Here is a 17,873-nt window from a genome sequence, read left to right on the forward strand (position 1 = left end):
CAGCAGCAGCAGCAGCAGCAGCAGCAGCAGCAATGATGAGAGACATTTCAAAAATATGCAAAAGCAGTATTGTGAATGCACATTTCACTATGGAAACCAAACTGGTTACAAATAGCACTCAACCAAAATTACAGTTATTTTGTCAGTGTAACCACAGAAAATGTAACTTACCTGGATGTAAGTCTCAACTCAAAGGGGCTTACTTCTGAGTAGACTCACTTAAAATTGCACTTATATCAGCATTAATTATCCAGGTCCACTCAAACACTTCCAGCTGTTTTATTAAGTTCCTTGGTAATAAGTAAGAAAAGATGGGCCTTCTAGTCCCATTTGTTTACTTTTAAAACAAATGTGGCTATTGATTTGAACCCTAAAATAGCTTTCTTGTTCCTTATCATTACATTAAAACAAGCACATATGTGACAATGGGGAACAGATAACTAAAACTCTTGTAAAACATAATTTGTATTCACTTCGGGTCATTCTGAAGAATTAGTAGAATTTTCTTATTCAACTGAACAGGAAACCATACTGGAATAGTATCAAGCCTCATTGAGTTCAATAAGCATACATTGAATTGCAACCCAAAATTGAAATTCTAAGCACCCATAACTTGAGAAGAATCCTACAGATATCAATGAGATTCATTTCAGACTTGATATGTATAAAGCCAGTCTTGAAAGTTCAGGGCCTGTTAATATGATTTGATGCAGGCATATGGCGAAGTGGTGATGTAATTTGTTTTGCAGCGTGACCAAGGACCAATTTTTCAATGAGTGCTGATTTTTTAATCACATCACCCCTGAGACTTTTCATAACTGGCTAGAGTGGTGTGGAAAATCATAGATAAAAGGATGGTTGTTTTTTCATCATAGTTAGCAAGAGATTAACAAGTAGCTGTGTTCTACCTCCACCAAAAAAATGTGTATCACATTTATTTATAAAAATTGTTATATACTGCTTGCTATAAAAAAGTATATTGAAGTGGTTTACAGCAATAAGACATAAAACATTTCTCTGAGCACCTTACAACAACAAACCTGTATAATAAAACAATATAAAAACCATTAGTTCTATGCCTCCCATGATGTATTGTTTTGTATTTTCATTAACATATCGGTCTCTTACTGGTTGTTCCACATATTTATTTTATTAGATTAGATTAGATTAGATTATGAAAGCTTTCACTGCACTTGAGTCTTGCCATTACTGAATCATTCATGTTTTTTCTTGGTCCTTGACTGGGTTATTTTGCCTTTGTTATAGAGGGAATTGTAGTCCAACAAAAGGTTTTCCATCTCGGATATAAGGTTTCTGTGGCTGAAAGCTGAATGTTCCTAGCAAATTTTACATAAGAGATGACAGCACAACAGCTTTGTTCCCCCATGATGTATCTTAGACCTCTGGCATTAACAAGTGGGATGGAAAGGAACCACACTGCTGTTTTAGATGTACAATCCATTTTGTACTTGTCTGAAAATATGCATTTTGAGAGGAAGATATGCATTTAAAATTAAAAGTGCATATGAAATATTTTGAAAACTTTTTTTTAAAGTGCATCAATGCAGAAAACAAAATAGAACTAAGGGGGGGGGGACTCTACAAAAAGATACAGACTAAACATACAGATGTGTTTGTCTCTATCAGCCATGCCTCCCATGTACCAAAAGGAAATGTCAAACGTGTCATTGAATCCATTGGGATTTGAGTGCTGTTTTAAAGACTCTCTTCCTGTTCCAGCACTCATAATCTCTTCATAGGACTGTAGAGCAGGCTGCAGTCTTAGGAACAGAAAATGATGTGCAATAATATTACAGGACCATGTCATTCAGATCCCTGAGTGAATGTCAGAGTACAGCTGCAACCACATCTTGCCTAAAGCAAAATATGGAATAAGGTGGGCATCTCCAGCTTTGACAGGACATCTTTGGGAATATTTACTTTGGGAAATATACTATTTCTTGGGGGCTTTGTATGCTAACCTGAGAAACCACAAGCAGATCAGTGTTCGTGGCTATGGAGTGGGGTTAATGGTTTTGAATTTGGAAGAGGGAAACCTCTGTTCTAATCCTGGAGCAAATATGAGACCCACTAGTCCAGCCATTCTATCTTTCTTTAAGTGAAATGTTCATGTGTTTTATCAATCTATGAATGGGGGTCTGCTGACTAACCCCACCCTTCGTGTCACACACTCTGAGTAGCCTCAGCATTGGTCTACTTAAGGTGTTGAGGTGGGACTAGGCAGCACAACCCATTTCATAGATTGATATAACATTGAATCCAAAACATTTAAAACAATGGGTACAAAAATATATAAAATTCTTATCCACTAACCTATCAATAAAGACAGATTCTATACACATCACTAAAAGTTGAATACCATCACAAGGGAGAGCTTAATTACCAAATAAAAAAGGGTAAAGGACCCCTGATAGTTACGTCCAGTTGCAGAAGACTCTGGGGTTGTGGCTCTTATCTCGCTTTACAGATTGAGGGAGCCGGCGTTTGTCTGCAGACAGTTTTTCTGGGTCATGTGGCCAGCATGACTAAGCCGCTTCTGGCGCAACAGAACACTGAAACCAGAGCAGTGCACGGAAACACCGTTTACCTTCCTGCTGGAGCGGTACCTATTTGTCTACTTGCACTTTGACGTGCTTTCGAACTGCTAGGTTGGCAGGAGCAGGGACCGAGCAACGGGAGCTTACTCTGTCGTGGGGATTCGAACTGCCGACCTTCTGATCGGCAAGCCCAAGAGGCTCAGTGGTATAGACCACAGTGCCACCCGTGTCCCAAATACCAAATTACCAAATACACCCCCAAAGGTCTCAGCATGACATCTCAAAATTGATAATGATGGTGCCAGGCATGTTGTCCTGGGGAGAGCATTCAACAGACGGGTGGCCACCACTATGAAGGCCCACTCTCATGTGACCACCCTTAGCACCTCCCTCAGGTGGGGCACCTGGAGAAGACCCTTTGGTGAAGACTGCAGGGTTTGGGCCAGTTCATATGGGGAGAGGCAGTGAGAAGTTTATCTGAAAAGTGCTTTCCCCCATGCCTAATCTGTGTGAGGATAAAATGGGAGAAACTATTGTACATTCTGCCACTCTAAATTCTCTGAATTAATGTATATGAGTTTAAAACATTAATATTTTTTATTAAGCAGGCAAAAAATATATACAAAATAATGTATATTTACCTGGATCTGTAGCAGACATTAAAGAACCAAATAATAAACAGTCAGTGAAATGAAAGTCTCCTTCCTTCAGCTGGCTAAGTTGGACCATAGCCTGTACGAAGCCATACATTATCAACCTGCAGGATTGGACGATAAAAATAAATAAAGACTATTCAGAACCATTACAGAACCCTATTTTCTTTTCACAACTTTTGACGTGGTTTCTTGTTTAAACTGCTAGGATGTACATTGCCCAATGTCTTTTTATTGCGTGTGATTATAGCAGTGCAGAGGGTAAATTGCTGCAGTCTATAAATCTAGTTCTGTTTTAGGCCTGAAATATTATATCAAGATTTTCTAGACATTTGAGGAACGGCCCCCACCCCAAAACCCTACCTTTACACCAAATATCAGCAATTTATTCACTTTGTGATAGATGACAATATATTTAGCCATTCATTTTACAGAAGTAATCTGAAGAAGAGATTATCAAAATCAACCTGTCAGATATTGTAGAACCTTCGCACAAACTAGTGTGAGAGGAGATGTTGTGCTGACTAGTTCTGACAATTCTAAAAGGATCGCTTTTGCAGCTTTCATTGTTTCATTGCTACTTATTTATTAAATAAATTTTACAAGTACAGGCTATATTAAAATGTTCAGGCTTGTAGCTGAAAACAAGATGGATATTAATATTTGTGAGAACAATCAATCAAAAAGTCAGGTTTGGAAACATGGGGCATCAATCTTGCTAACTTGTGTGTGAGAGAGGACAAGTCATTGGACTGTGTATTTAACTGTAAAAGAAAAACCCTAAATAAGGTTATTTGATTGGCATGACAGTTAAACATTTAGCACATATTGAGAACCTGACAAGTGTTACTCTTTTTGCACACTGGAAAGTTGATGTCAATTGCCCCAGTATCTACATGTCTCATTCTGCCTGGCTACGCAGTCAAATATGCATAAAACTAAGACCTATCTGGGTGTCAGCACATATCATGGCTGAGGTCCATTGCAAGTGATGTAAGCACCCTTTAATTATTTTTTAAAGGTTTGGGTCTGAGGAAACACATGTAGGATAACACAACTAGAGCTGCTACCATCTATATTACCTCAATGCCTCTCAGCCCCAATGACGTACCATATGTCAGGACTAGGGATGGGCAAACCTGCCATTTCCCCCTTTCTAATTCTTCCATTCCTAAGTTTAGTTCTCCACATTTCCACATCAGCCCAGGTTGTTGTTTTTTTTTAAAAAAAGTCCTCATGACAATTCACTGGCATTTAAATACAAATGCCTCCTACCATGCACATATTTGCACGAATTTTTGCCAAATATGGACATTTGAAAAGCATTCACTCCTCCATATAATATGCTTTTGCATGCACACTTTATCCCAGGAAATGCATTTTTACCATTTCCTACACATTACTCGACTGGAAAACTGCACTGCAAAATTCAGAGAAGTGTGAATTTCAAAGGATGACAGTGTGTTTTCAGTTCTTTCATTGTTTTGGGAAGTGCAATTTTGGTAGAGTCACCTTTAAATGTGAAGTGAAATAAGTTTCTTCCCCAGTCCTAGTCAGGATCCAGAAATATTTTGAGGAAAAGATTATGATGGTGCTTATGCAGCTGCTTAACCTGGTGTTTCTCTTGTCAGCTGGCAATATGGCGCCACCCATTTTCATAGCTGCCCACTGTGATCACCCATCCCCACTGCAGGCTGCCCACTGATCTACCCCTTAGCAACCTTACTTTGAGAGGGCACCGGGGTTGTGCTGCCTCTCCCCCCATTTTTTTGCTCAGGGCCTCCTCAGACCTGTCACCGGCCCTGAGCTGTGGAGAAGTTTTTGACTATCAGTACCTTATCTTCAAAGGGACGCGGGTGGCGCTGTGGGTTAAACCACAGAGCCTAGGACTTGCTGATCAGAAGGTTGGTAGTTCGAATCCCCATGATGGGGTGAGCTCCTGTTGCTCGGTCTCAGCTCCTGCCAACCTAGCAGTTCAAAAGCACGTCAAATGTAAGTAGATAAATAGGTACTGCTCCAGCGGGAAGGTAAACGGCGTTTCCGTGCGCTGCTCTGGTTTGCCAGAAGCGGCTTAGTCATGCTGACCACATGACCCGGAAGCTGTCGGCCAGCTCCCTTGGCCAATAAAGCAAGATGAGCGCCGCAACCCCAGAGTCGGTCACGACTGGACCTAATGGTCAGGGGCCCATTTACCTTTTTACTTTATCTTCATAGCTAAAGTATGCTGACAGCAATCAGCACAAGGTGCAGAGGGGCTGAAAGTGCTTTTTGGGAAGTTATTCCGCACATAGAGAAAATGGAAATGTATCTACTTGCCTATGTTTGAAAGCAGGCAGAAGCCTATGAAAAGTTTGCGCGCATATGCAAGAGAAACCGAAGTTAGGAGCTGAATCCTTGCAGCTGGCAGCCATAATTGTACCTAATGGAAGCTGCTGTCCTTTTAAAGCCACACACAAAAATTAATTAGAAGGCTCTGTTTAAATGAAGCTCTGTTCTACGTACAACAAACCACATTGCATGTTCCCTATCCAGACACCTAAATCTATTTATCGATTGTATGTCGAGGCGAGGTATTCTCCTTTGTTAAATAGTGACTCCTTGCTGTAATCTTTTGGAACACATTAATGAGTGCAGATTGTATCGAAGTAAAGTTTTAAGCACACAGTTCTTTCTATGTCACATATTGCTATGGTAATGACTGAAATTTTAATGTACATCTCACTCACCCAATCTGTTTTCTAACCCAGTATCGAATTCTCCTGTCCTAATATGTCATCAGGGATCTTACTATGCCTAGACATGATTATGTTGTAGCCTAAGGCGTCTTTGATGGCTGCTATAGACTGAAAACATATAATCAAACATAATGAAGAGTTAACTGGGCTTCTATTTGTTTGTTTGTTTGTAGCCACATTACAGAGCAAATGTAATGCAGTGAAAATGAGGGACTATAGGGATGGTTTGTTCAATTCATTCTGTATATTAAGGCACAAAAATTTTATTGTATCAGATTCATGGCCCATCCAGCCTTCGTTTAATTTCCCCAGAATCTGTTATAACTGCTCAGCCTTGGAATGCTTTTTGGGTAATAATTTGGAGCAAATGCTTTTGCAAATATGATGAGTACCTGTAATATCTGCAGCTGCAAACTTTATAAATCATGCAACAAGAGGCTGAAGTGCATGCCAGACTTTAGTCTAGCTGGCCACAGATTTTGGGTTTGACATGGATTGAGGGACATGTTAGGCAGAGGCAGGGAATGTAGTCATGACCAGGCTGTCGGACATGTATTGAATCAGGCACATGGGATCTGAGGGCCAAAAGCAGGAAACATAATGATGGACAGCCAATTCCAGATTGGCTAGATGAGCTGCAGCACAATGGGGGCAAGGCAGGGGCCAGGTGAGAGCAGTTTTGTGTTATTACCTAAACAAGTTACTTAGCTGCCAGCCCAGAAGGAAAGGTTTTGTACAGCTTGGCACCTTTTCCATTGTACTGAAAGGTCAGCTGATCGGCATCAGCTGCAAAGTCAGCTAACACTATTCAGGACAGCACTGCAACCTGATCTGTCTGTTGGATCAAGGGCTCAGAGAGCCAGTGGCACAGCAGTCAAGTTTCTGAACACTGGGTACTGGGTGCCCCAGTTCAAGGGCCCCCCTGCTGCCTTACATTGTACAGTGAATACATTTTCATTTGAACTGGGAAACTCTTACTTGTATCCCAGAACAATGTCTGTAGCTCCAGCCATTGGTGGAATGTTTCCCTTAAGATCTTGCTATCTTTATCATGCTTTTCATGAAGGCCAGTGGCTCGGTCCCTGGAATATCCAGTATATAATAATCAGATGATGGGCAAGACATCTCTGCCTGGTACTCTTAGAAGGCCACTATGATGGAGGCAGTGAGAGATTTTCCTTTCTTGGGCTCTGTGATCACTGCAGATGGTGACAGCAGCCACGAAATTAAAAGAAGCCTGCTTCTTGGGAGAAAAGCAATGACAAACCTAGACAGCATCTTAAAAGGCAGAAACATCACCTTGTCGACAAAGGTCCGTATAGTTAAAGCTATGGTTTTCCCAGTAGTGATGTATAGAAGTGAGAGCTGGACCATAAAGAAGGCTGATTGCCGAAGAATTGATGCTTTTGAATTATAGTGCTGGAGGAGACTCTTCAGAGTCCCATGGACTGCAAGAAGATCAAACCTATCCATTCTGAAGGAAATCAGCCCTGAGTGCTCACTGGAAGGACAGATCCTGAAGCTGAGGCTCCAATATGTTGGCCACCTCATGAGAAGAGAAGACTCCCTGGAAAAGACCCTGATGTTGGGAAAGATGGAGGGCACAAGGAGAAGGGGACGACAGGGGACGAGATGGTTAGACAGTGTTCTCGAAGCTACAAGCATGAGTTTGACCAAACTGCAGAAGGCAGTGGTAGATATGAGTGCCTGGCTTGCTCTGGTCCATGGGGTTCATGAAGAGTTGGACATGACCTAATGACTAAACAACAACTTGACTATAGTAGACCACTGAACTAGAGGGATGAAAAGTGCAGTTGAGTAAGCTTCCCATGATCGTTAATATCCACAAGCAATTCTTCTAAATGCAGGGCACCCTGGTTTCTGTACTCTGGCACCCCCACACCACCCATCAACCCTCTTCAGGTGTTCACTGAAGAATGAGTAAAGGTGGCTTCAGGAATGCAACACCTAATCAGTGATGGCTCTTCCCATTCCTGTGTTGAAAACCTTTTGCACAGTGAACCAGCTTTCTTTGGAATCAGCCATTTACTGATTGGCTCAGAAGGATCACCAACATACATGATGTCACCCAGGGGGTAGAGCTAGTGCCATGTTTGTGAATTCTGTGATGAACAAGAGGGATAAGGTTTCTCTGAAAAGAGAGTGCCAAATTTGCATTTGAGATCTAAACATAATATTGTAATATTCCATTACATTTCTAACATAAATGTGTACGTGTGTGTTGGATTAAATATATGAATATTATACTACATCACAAATACATATTTATTTCATTGTAGAACATGGTGTTCCAGAGCTCAGCTTCTATCGATCATTATTACTGTGTATACCTAAAACCTGAATCTTCACCATGAACAATATTCACTTGATCTCTGAATAATGACTAAATCACATAATTACTATGACAAATGAGGCATGAAATAGTATCAAAAGTAGGCAGTCCAAAACCTAGTGTCAGTGAATCTTTCAACTTGCTGCAAACTATTTGAATTTTAAATCAAAGCTACCTTAGTTATTAACAAAACATCAAAAAAAATCTCACCATGACTGATGACATAGATTGACTGAATGAACTTTTAAAAACAAATTCTCAGAGGCCAAAGAATAACCTTGTGAAATTAATCAGAAATTGTGATTATAGTTTGACCTGTGACTATGACTCATATAATTAATAATATAATTGCAAATGCTTCCATGGTAGAAAAATAAAGAAAAACAAATAATAAGTGAAGCTGCAAGAAAAAGTGATTGAAAGCCAGTTTCAACATAAAGATGTACATATATTTTTTTAAAAAATTGTCCAGTAGCACCTTAGAGACCAACTAAGTTTGTTCTGGGTATAATCTTTCATGTGCATGCACAATGAAACAGCAGTCAGCAGACCCTTATATATAGTGGGAGGGTGGAAGAAGTGTGCATGCACACAAAAGCTTATACCCAGAACAAACTTAGTTGGTCTCTAAGGTGCTACTGGACAATTTATTTTTATTTTTATTTATTTTGACTGTGTCAGACCAACACGGCTACCTACCTGAATAAAGATGTGCAGTTTATTCTCAGGTGACCGTGGTTGTAAAAATGGTTTGTCAACACCTATGGTTTAGGTCACAATTTAGAGATGGAGAAATCTGTCAGTTTCAATTCCTCATTTTTATGATTTTAAATTTACTTCGCCCAATTTTCATATCAGTTTGTGATTTTAAAAAAAAAACCCTCACAAAAAAATCATTTTCATTTCCATTTCTTCTAATAGGACAGTTTTGCAAGTCCTTTTCCCTAATATAATGCAGTTTTGTCAACTTTCATTTGAGTTGGAGAACTACATAGAAAAATTCAGAGAAGTGCTAATTTTGAAGGACAATGTGTTTTACTTTACACATTGTTTTGGAAAGTGTGAATTAGGTAATTAATGTGAAGCAAATGCATTTCTTATAAATCCTTAGAACATATATGTTGCTCTGTGGAATGTGTAGCCCCCATTCTGCAAGTTTAACTCTTCCTGCACTGCAATCACGACAAAAATCACCTCCTGCACTGCAATTACACTTAGAAAAAAAAGCGGCAAATCTCCCCTCCCCACATGCTGTCATCCTGATAAAAATTGCCCAGCAACTTTAATAAAATAAAAAAACAAAAACAAATATGTGGTTTCATGCAATGTAATTAGCATCACATATAGTTGGACCTACATAACAGGGTTAGGAAGAGTTCAGTAATGTGATTCTGTTCTCGGTCTGTGTGTATACAATATAACATGTGTACTGTGCCTATAAGTTTGTGACAGAAAATTCTAATGTACCCTTCTCCATGAAATGTTAGTCATCTATGTGTAGGGTCTTTTTTGTGGACGACTGTTCAGACAGGCTACCCACCCACCTCACAAACACAGGCTGAAGTGATATTTCCCATTTCCCTGAAGTGGCTGACTCCCAGAACAGTCTGATGACATGAACTATTATTTGTGTCGACCAGTGTTACTTCACATTTACACTTTGGAGCCTGACACTGCAATTCTTATTTGGATGCGGTCCTATTCAGTAGAGCTTGCTTTCAAGTAAGTGTGCATATGATTGCAGCCTTAAATATTTAATGTCCTATCTTTAAAACGCGAGAACTTGGCAGTAAACTATTTTCAATCTAAATGCACTTAAAATGGTGTTCTTTGCTCTTTTGCGACAAGATATGGCCTTCACTACAGCCCCTCACGTTGTCTCAAAATGAGATTATACTACCATTAAGAGATAATTAAGATCAGTTTCTGACTTTCAGAGTAATATAAATGAGATTAGGGAATAACCCACTGTAAAATCTGGCATGAATTTAACCATAAAAAAGCATGTTTGACTTGACTTTAACATTTTTATTGGATTAACTGAACTACACAGTGACAACAGCACGAGCGCAAATGGACCAGAGGTGCTTATGGTCCAAAGAAAATGCTGTGAAATAATGACTTGTACTGGCCTTACTAGGTCACGGTTAGATAATTTATGTTGGACAATTCCTGTGGTTTTTTTAAAAAATAAATAAATGGCAGGCTTAAAACTAATTTATTACCAATAAAAAATGATTTCACAATTAGAAAAAATGTATAATTCATACTCCCTCCCCCTCCTCAGGCTTTGCCTAATGACAAGTAATTTTATCCACTAAGTAATGCCAGTTGGCTCCAAGCATTTTAGTGCAATTAGCAAAACTAAATAATGGTATCTGGATTATAGTAATATAATATAGTTCCAGTCTAGAGGTAGAGACCCTCAAGTGCTGTGTTGTGTATGATTAGTAGTCCAGACAAGGATGTATATGTGTTAGAGCATGTTAGATGCACCATCCAGGCTTACATACCTGCAGATGTACACACATTGGTGATGTACACTGATTGTGCATCAGCCAAGGTGAGTCTGGAAAAGACTCTTGCCTGAAATCTTGGAGATTTGTTGCCATTCAGTGTTGACAGTGTTGGGCTAGATCATGGGTAGGCAACCTAAGGCCCGTGGGCTGGATTCGGCCCAATTGCCTTCTAAATCCGGCCCAAGGACGGTCCGAGAATCAGCATGTTTTTACATGAGTAGAATGTGTCCTGGTGTTTTTACATGAGTAGAATGTGTGCTTTTATTTAAAATGCATCTCTGGGTTCTTAGTGGGGCACAGGAATTTGTTCGGTTTTTTTGTTTGTTTTCAAAATATAGTCTGGCCCACCGCATGGTCTAACGGATGGTGGACTGGCCCCCTGCTGGCCCCCCTGCTGAAAAAGTTTGCTGACCCCTGGGATAGATGGAATAGTGGTCTGCCTCTGTGTGGGCAGCTTCTTATGTTCCTAAACTCTGCTGCTCCAATATAAGACAGAGAAGGGAGAAAAAGAAGTGGCCATGGAATAGGAATTACAGGGCAAGCAATGGAGAAAATCTGGGGGTATCTCCAACCCATCATCCCTGCCTCACGAAATGCTCCTCTCATAAGGAGTTTCAGTTGCACATTTTCCTGTCTAAATGGGCACAGCCATTGAACTCTTTTTAAAAATGTTTTCATTAAACATTTTCTTGGGTTACAAAAGTACATGTTGGGTGGTGATGATTTTGCAATGATCAAAAAGGTGGAAGAAGCACAGTAAAAACATAGGGAGGGAATGATTTGAATATGACAGAGTATGCAAGCCCTATAAAAAGTGAGTGAGCAAATCATGGTTATTCCAGAATAAAACACTAGTAGGAAAACTGCCCAACAGGTGTCAGGGAATAGCTGCCACCTCCCTTGACATGAGTCCACACCTCTGCAGGGATGCCCACCTCGTGTAATGGAAAAAAAAACAGTGGTTAGGGATATTTACCTTCTTCCTCATGAATCCTGGTAACGTTTCCCAAAGGACAAGTCAGTTTGGTAGTTAAGACAAACTATTGTAAAGAACTCTCTAACCAGCTTTTAAATAAGGACATCAGCCAAGCAAATTAAGGATACTGTAAAGTTTAATTACATCCTGCTTGTTAAGTCCCTGATATATTCTACTATCAAAGCAATAATCTAGAAGTGCAGTCACAATAACCAAGTGTTCACAGTTCTGTGATTAGGGGCCTCTGAGGAAGGTCCACTTTTGCAATGGGCCATCCCTTTTCAAGAAGGGTTTTTCTCTTCCCATTCTTCACAGCTGGTTACCCTCTCCTCCTTATTCCCCTGGCCAACCACAGAACAGTTCCATCTCTTGGTTTCCACTTTCTCTTAAAACTATCCACATTTCCTGTTCTTTTATCTTTCTTATCTCCTGTCTGCTCCTCACAGCATTCCATTTTGTTTTGATTCCAAGCCCTTCCTCTACTACATCAGTGGCTTCATCTCCCAAAGGTGGGTATGCTAAACTTCAGCCAAAGGTGCTACTAGAACTGTGAATAAGGCCACTATCCCATGTGGATGCATTATGTGTGAATGTGTGTAACCAGGTACAATTGTAGGAGAGAAACGCACATGACTGACCCTGTTGAACTTGGGACTCAGCAAAGAAAAAGCGCTTTATATGCGTTGTATATGCATTATAACACTGTGACACCAGATGGCACTGTGGAGTTCCTTTTTTGCTAACCTAAATTCTCAAACAAAGTTTACAATGCATTTAACTGAAATGCTTCTTTGATGTGTCTAGATCCAGCCTTAGTTTAGCCACTGATGCACCTACATTGTCACTATGTGGGATTGTTCTTCAAATAAAGGGGTGGATATAAGAAGAAGAAGAAGAGTTTGGATTTGATATCCCACCTTTCACTCCCCTTCAGGAGTCTCAAAGCGGCTAACATTCTCCTTTCCCTTCCTCCCCCACAACAAACACTCTGTGGGGTGAGTGGGGCTGAGAGACTTCAAAGAAGTGTGACTGGCCCAAGGTCACCCAGCAGCTGCATGTGGAGGAGCGGAGACGCGAACCCAGTTCCCCAGATTACGAGACTACCGCTCTTAACCACTACACCACACTGGCTCCCACTGGATATAAACAAGAGTTGTGCACTGGCTCTGACTCAATCCCAGATCCTGAACTCAGAACTCAATCAGGAAGATTCAGGTGAATCCATGATTTGGCCAGAGAGGACTGAGGCAGCCCTGGACCTCCCTGGGATGAATTGGCTCCCCCTGGAATGATAAAGTAGGGGGAGGGAAGGGAGATATGCAGGACACTGCTGCAGGCATAGTAATTTAATGCCTACTGTTCAAGAATTCCAAGTTTGAAGGTTAGAAAAGGAACTATGTGTCTGCCTGAGCTATAGCAAACCTGGTGATTGTAATGAATTTTTGTGACAGCTAATGATGTCTGTCATGGGCAGTGCCTTCACTCAGTATCATCGAACCTCTCTGCCATATCTCTCCTCTGAACTGGGCTCACAACTGGGCCAAATGCCCTGGGGGCAGAGGGAAGTGGTGCAAAACAGACAATTCTTCAACCATGCCCACCAAACTTCACCCCTGATGCGCAGAATCCGGGATGACATTTCTCCAAATGTCACACAAATGAAAATGTTGAGGATCCATTCCAGATCATCCACAGAAGTCAGATTTTTGGTGTTGGAAGAAAAAGTGGGGTTTTGAGTACATTACTCCAAAATACTACCTGAATACTGATGATGTTGTAGAAACATGCAAAAAAAACCCCCAAAACAGACAAACAAACAAAACCTGAAAAAGCAGCAACTATACCACTATAAATGGTAAATGCAGAATGGCCCTGTTAAAGTCCTTTCCACCCCAACAACCAATACTGCTCTATTGTATGGGGCTCAGGGAACAAACCATCACAAAATCGTAAAGATGCCCTCTTTCAGCTCATTCCTTTAACTACATTGGAATCTCGGCTGACAACTGGTATGCCTCAGACCACATCTCAGAGTTCCAAGTTCCTAGGGAGTGAAATGTGGTTTAATTGAAAGATTAGCAAGAGGAACTAAAATAAGTGGGGACAGGGTAGGGGAAAAGACCTCTTCTCTGCAAAATGTCATTAAATCATGTCTGGCAGTGTGAGTATTAATCAAGTATGAGTCAGCAGGCAACAAGCATTAAGGATGCAGTTATTTAACCTGTGGTAAATAAGTTATCTTCCTCTTCCTTGGACATTCTTAATATACCTGCTGCTGTTAAGGGGGGGGGGGAAGGGTTCTAAAGACATACTGAAAGTAACAACTATGCTAGTATCAGCCTAGTATTTGATTAGCCATGTCTTGCTTAGGAGATTTGCATACTAAAGCAGCCTCCCCTAAACTGGTGCCTTCCAGATTTTTGGGCCACAGCTCCCAAAATCCCCAGCCATCATGGCCAATGGTCAAGGAGACTAAAAACATTTGAAGGGCTACAGATTGTGGAAGGCTGCACTGAGGGGGCTGCATTGTACCTTTTTATTCTTCCCAAGCTTACTTACATATATGAATAATAAAGACAATACTATTTGGCAGGCTATACAGATAGTTTAATCACACAGAATTGTCCCTTTCCCTTTTTTGGCTTTCTATCCAGATTGAGAACAAATTTAATTTTGCATGTATGCGCAAGGCAATTTCTATCCATGGCTAGTTACAGTAATTAGGAAGCCATGCTAATAATTCTGGGTTTTGCATTTTTGGAGGGCACATTTTTAAAACATTGTATACATTTGGAAGATTTCCAGATACACTTCTGAAGCAGAATTGAAGCCATGAAAAATGGGATGTATAAAGCACTTTGGGCTGAAAGGGAGGGACCACTGTCTTCTTGATTCACTAAGATTTCAGATCTACATTTCTGCATAGACAATTGTCAAGATGCTTCCTCACTCAGCCAATGCTCATCTGCCATGGCCCTCTCCTCTCCTCTCCTCTCCTCTCCTCTCCTCTCCTCTCCTCTCCTCTCCTCTCCTCTGTGGTACCAACAAAGGAAACCTCGTCTCCTTCATTCTCCTCTCCCTAATCCACCAGGTGCTCCTGCTACCACTATTGTTCTGGACAGATAGTATCAAATGCTGCTGCTGATGCTGCAGTTCAGCTCATAAATATTTCCAAACCAAAGATAATTTTCATGGTAGCTGCCAAATATTAGCAAGTGCTTCCCAGAGCTTCCCTCTAAGACAACCTAGCGTATGTGTGTGTGTGTGGGTGGGTGTTGGTTTTTTTTGTTTTAAAAACTCATTGGTGGTAGCCACTGATGTCAAACCCTTGCCAGGGTTTACTTCAGTGCATACATTGGCCCATATTTCAGATTTAAACTACAGTAAATGTTAGAGCCACATTCCATCTCATATGCTCATAAGTACATCCTTTGCACACAGCCTATTTACCAGAAAATGTGGAGAAATCACACATGGCTACACATCAACTTGGTCATATGCATAACCTTGATTGTACATAACCTTTGGTGACATAGAAATAAATAAATAAATAAATATAAAAAGTTTATACCCCACCCATCTGACTGGGTTGCCCCAGTCACTCTGGGCAGCTTCCAGCATATATAAAACATAATAAACCTAATAACCTAACCTAATAACATAATAAAAAAGCATTAAACCTTAAAAAGCTTCCCTATACAGGGCTGTCTTCAAATGTTTCCTACAGGTTATATAATTACTCATCTCCTTAATATCTGATGGGAGGGCATTCCACAGGGTGGGTGCCACTACCAAGAAGACCCTTTGCCTGGTTCCCTGTAGCTTCAAATCTTGAAGTGTGGGAACCACCAGAAGGCCCTTGGTGCTGGATCTCAGTGTCTGGCCTGAACATCTATCTGTTGTGTGTGTTCATGTGCCCAGTAATTGTTCCTTCATCTCACCATCTGTAGTAGCTATATCCCAGACCGCTGGGTGAACTGGACCTGAATGCTACGTAAGCAGGTTTCTCTGTTAAGTGCATATTCTTTAAATATGTTCCTTTCTCCCTAGACACTTCAAATTAGGTGCAGTTTGTCTTTAATATTTTTACCACAGGCTGCTGTCATGTGTCATTCCCTTTATGTAAATGTCAGCTTTCCAGCGCTGCACATTCTGATTAAGACAGCCATAGCCACATGGGAGACTTTCCTTCAGAACTGTCCTAAATACACAGTGCTATAGAACTAAATACAAAATGTTGGAGCACAGCCTCAGTGTTCAATGCAGAACCTGCTTTTGCCTGGTTGCATGTGCATCTATCCACAGTTTGAAGAATTTTTAAAGTCTACAATATGTCTTGTTTAGACAGTAATTAGAATCCACAGTTTTATGCTCTGATGGCTTAAGAGTCTTTAAAATCTGCACCAGTCCTGTACCTTTTTAGTCAAAATGATTAAGTGGAAAATTGACACAAATGTTTCCTGGGCGAGGCAAATGAATGATAATTAGATCAGAGGAAGTAGAGGCACAACTGAGAGACACCAGCAGTGTTTTACACCAAGAAAGTACTCTGTAAAATATGCAAAAGGATGGTGTTTTTTTGTGTGAGAAAAGATATAGATATTTTATTTGATGAAAGCTACAGTTTAGGACAACTATATAAACATTTTTGGGTCAAAATACAGTATGTTGTTTGCTCCAAGTTAATCAAGAAGCCGTAGATGGGCATTAATTATCTGACTATATCTTTGTATATGTGTTAGCATGCTAAACGTGAAGGCTGTTTCGTGTGCATAGTATCTTAGGCTGCAAATGCACCTTATACTTAAAACACACACAATAAATCCTGCAAAATGTAGTTTACGCCCCCACAGATCTACAATTCCTAGTACCCTTCACAAGCTTTAGTTCCTAAGATTCTTTTGGGCTCAAATGTGCTTTAAGTTCATGGTTTGTATGCATCTTTACTGACCCTGGAAGGAGAATTCTGAAATTCCTTAGTACTCCTTCCTGGATCACTCAGAATGGATTTGAGTTGACTGAAGTGAAAAGTAATTGCGGAGGAGAAATAGGAAGTAGCTATATGGCTGGAAGGTTTACTGTAATTCAAAGCTGGAAAGAAGCCCGGTCACCTCAGGAATAGGAGGAGACATATGGTGAATAGAAAACAAAGTAACAGTGATGGACAAGTGGCAGCAGGGACTGTGAGGGAACACAAATGGAAGAAAAACAATGTCCTTAGCTGCACAGTATAGAGATTCTGGTAGGTGGTTAACCCACTGTTGTAGTAAGGAACACAGGGATAACATGTTTCCTATATTGTATATATTTTTTTACCAAGGTTGGCAGCCAGATTCAACTTGTATCTGTTTTTGTAGCTTTAGGAACAGACCAATCTGTTTCAGAGTTGCTCTATTTGTTTTCAGTTTAATTCATTTCGTGGGTACAAAATTAGGTCTGTTAAAAACAAACTCCCTCCGTTCATTATAATGAGAAGGTATAAGCAATTAAGTTCCTTCCCCTGCTCAGAAATGAATGAAGTATTGGGGTGTAGGAGTTGCTCCAGAGTAAATTAAGCCTGCCAGATTGTAGGCAGATACAATTTGAGCTCTTCGGGCAGGGCCCCTTTAAAGTTTGATTGTTTGGAGAAGAAGAAAAAACACCAAAGCTTTTCCCCTTGAGTTGGATGCAGTTTTCAGGCATGGAGACTTCTTCTGACCATGGCAAATTTCAAAATGAAAGCTGCAGTGGTTCTCTCATATGAAATTTATAAGTGGGAGCAGTAGGAGTCATATGGGGCAGGTGGGGGCAGTGGGTAAAAGAATACAGATCCCCACAAAATTCTGAGCTGGGGAATATGTCACTGTCAGCAACTACCCTGTTCTAGCTGTTTTTCAAAGCTGTTTTTATTACATCATTTTGTACATCACCTTGGGACTAATACTAATCATACCTGAAGGGTCATTGGTGATCAACAAAACGAACTGGGCTCCTTGGCAGGTTTTGAATAAAGATACAAAAATATATTGATTGTTAACATAGTAGATAGAAAACATAAGGATTTATATAATTTTACAGTATGCAGAGAACAATATGAGCT

General features: G+C 40.4%; 1 protein-coding gene across 1 annotated transcript in view; it reads right to left on the reverse strand.

Moving 5' to 3' along the window:
• SLC9A9 (solute carrier family 9 member A9) overlaps positions 1-17,873 on the reverse strand; it is a 264,850-nt gene that overhangs the window by 198,097 nt on the left and 48,880 nt on the right. The window contains exon 5 of the mRNA XM_079977932.1: positions 3,200-3,315. Coding sequence (XP_079834058.1) covers positions 3,200-3,315 — 116 coding nt within the window. The remainder of the gene's footprint in view (positions 1-3,199; positions 3,316-17,873) is intronic.

Source organism: Podarcis cretensis (assembly GCF_951804945.1).
Source record: "Podarcis cretensis genome assembly, chromosome: 5".
NCBI lineage: Eukaryota > Metazoa > Chordata > Lepidosauria > Squamata > Lacertidae > Podarcis > Podarcis cretensis.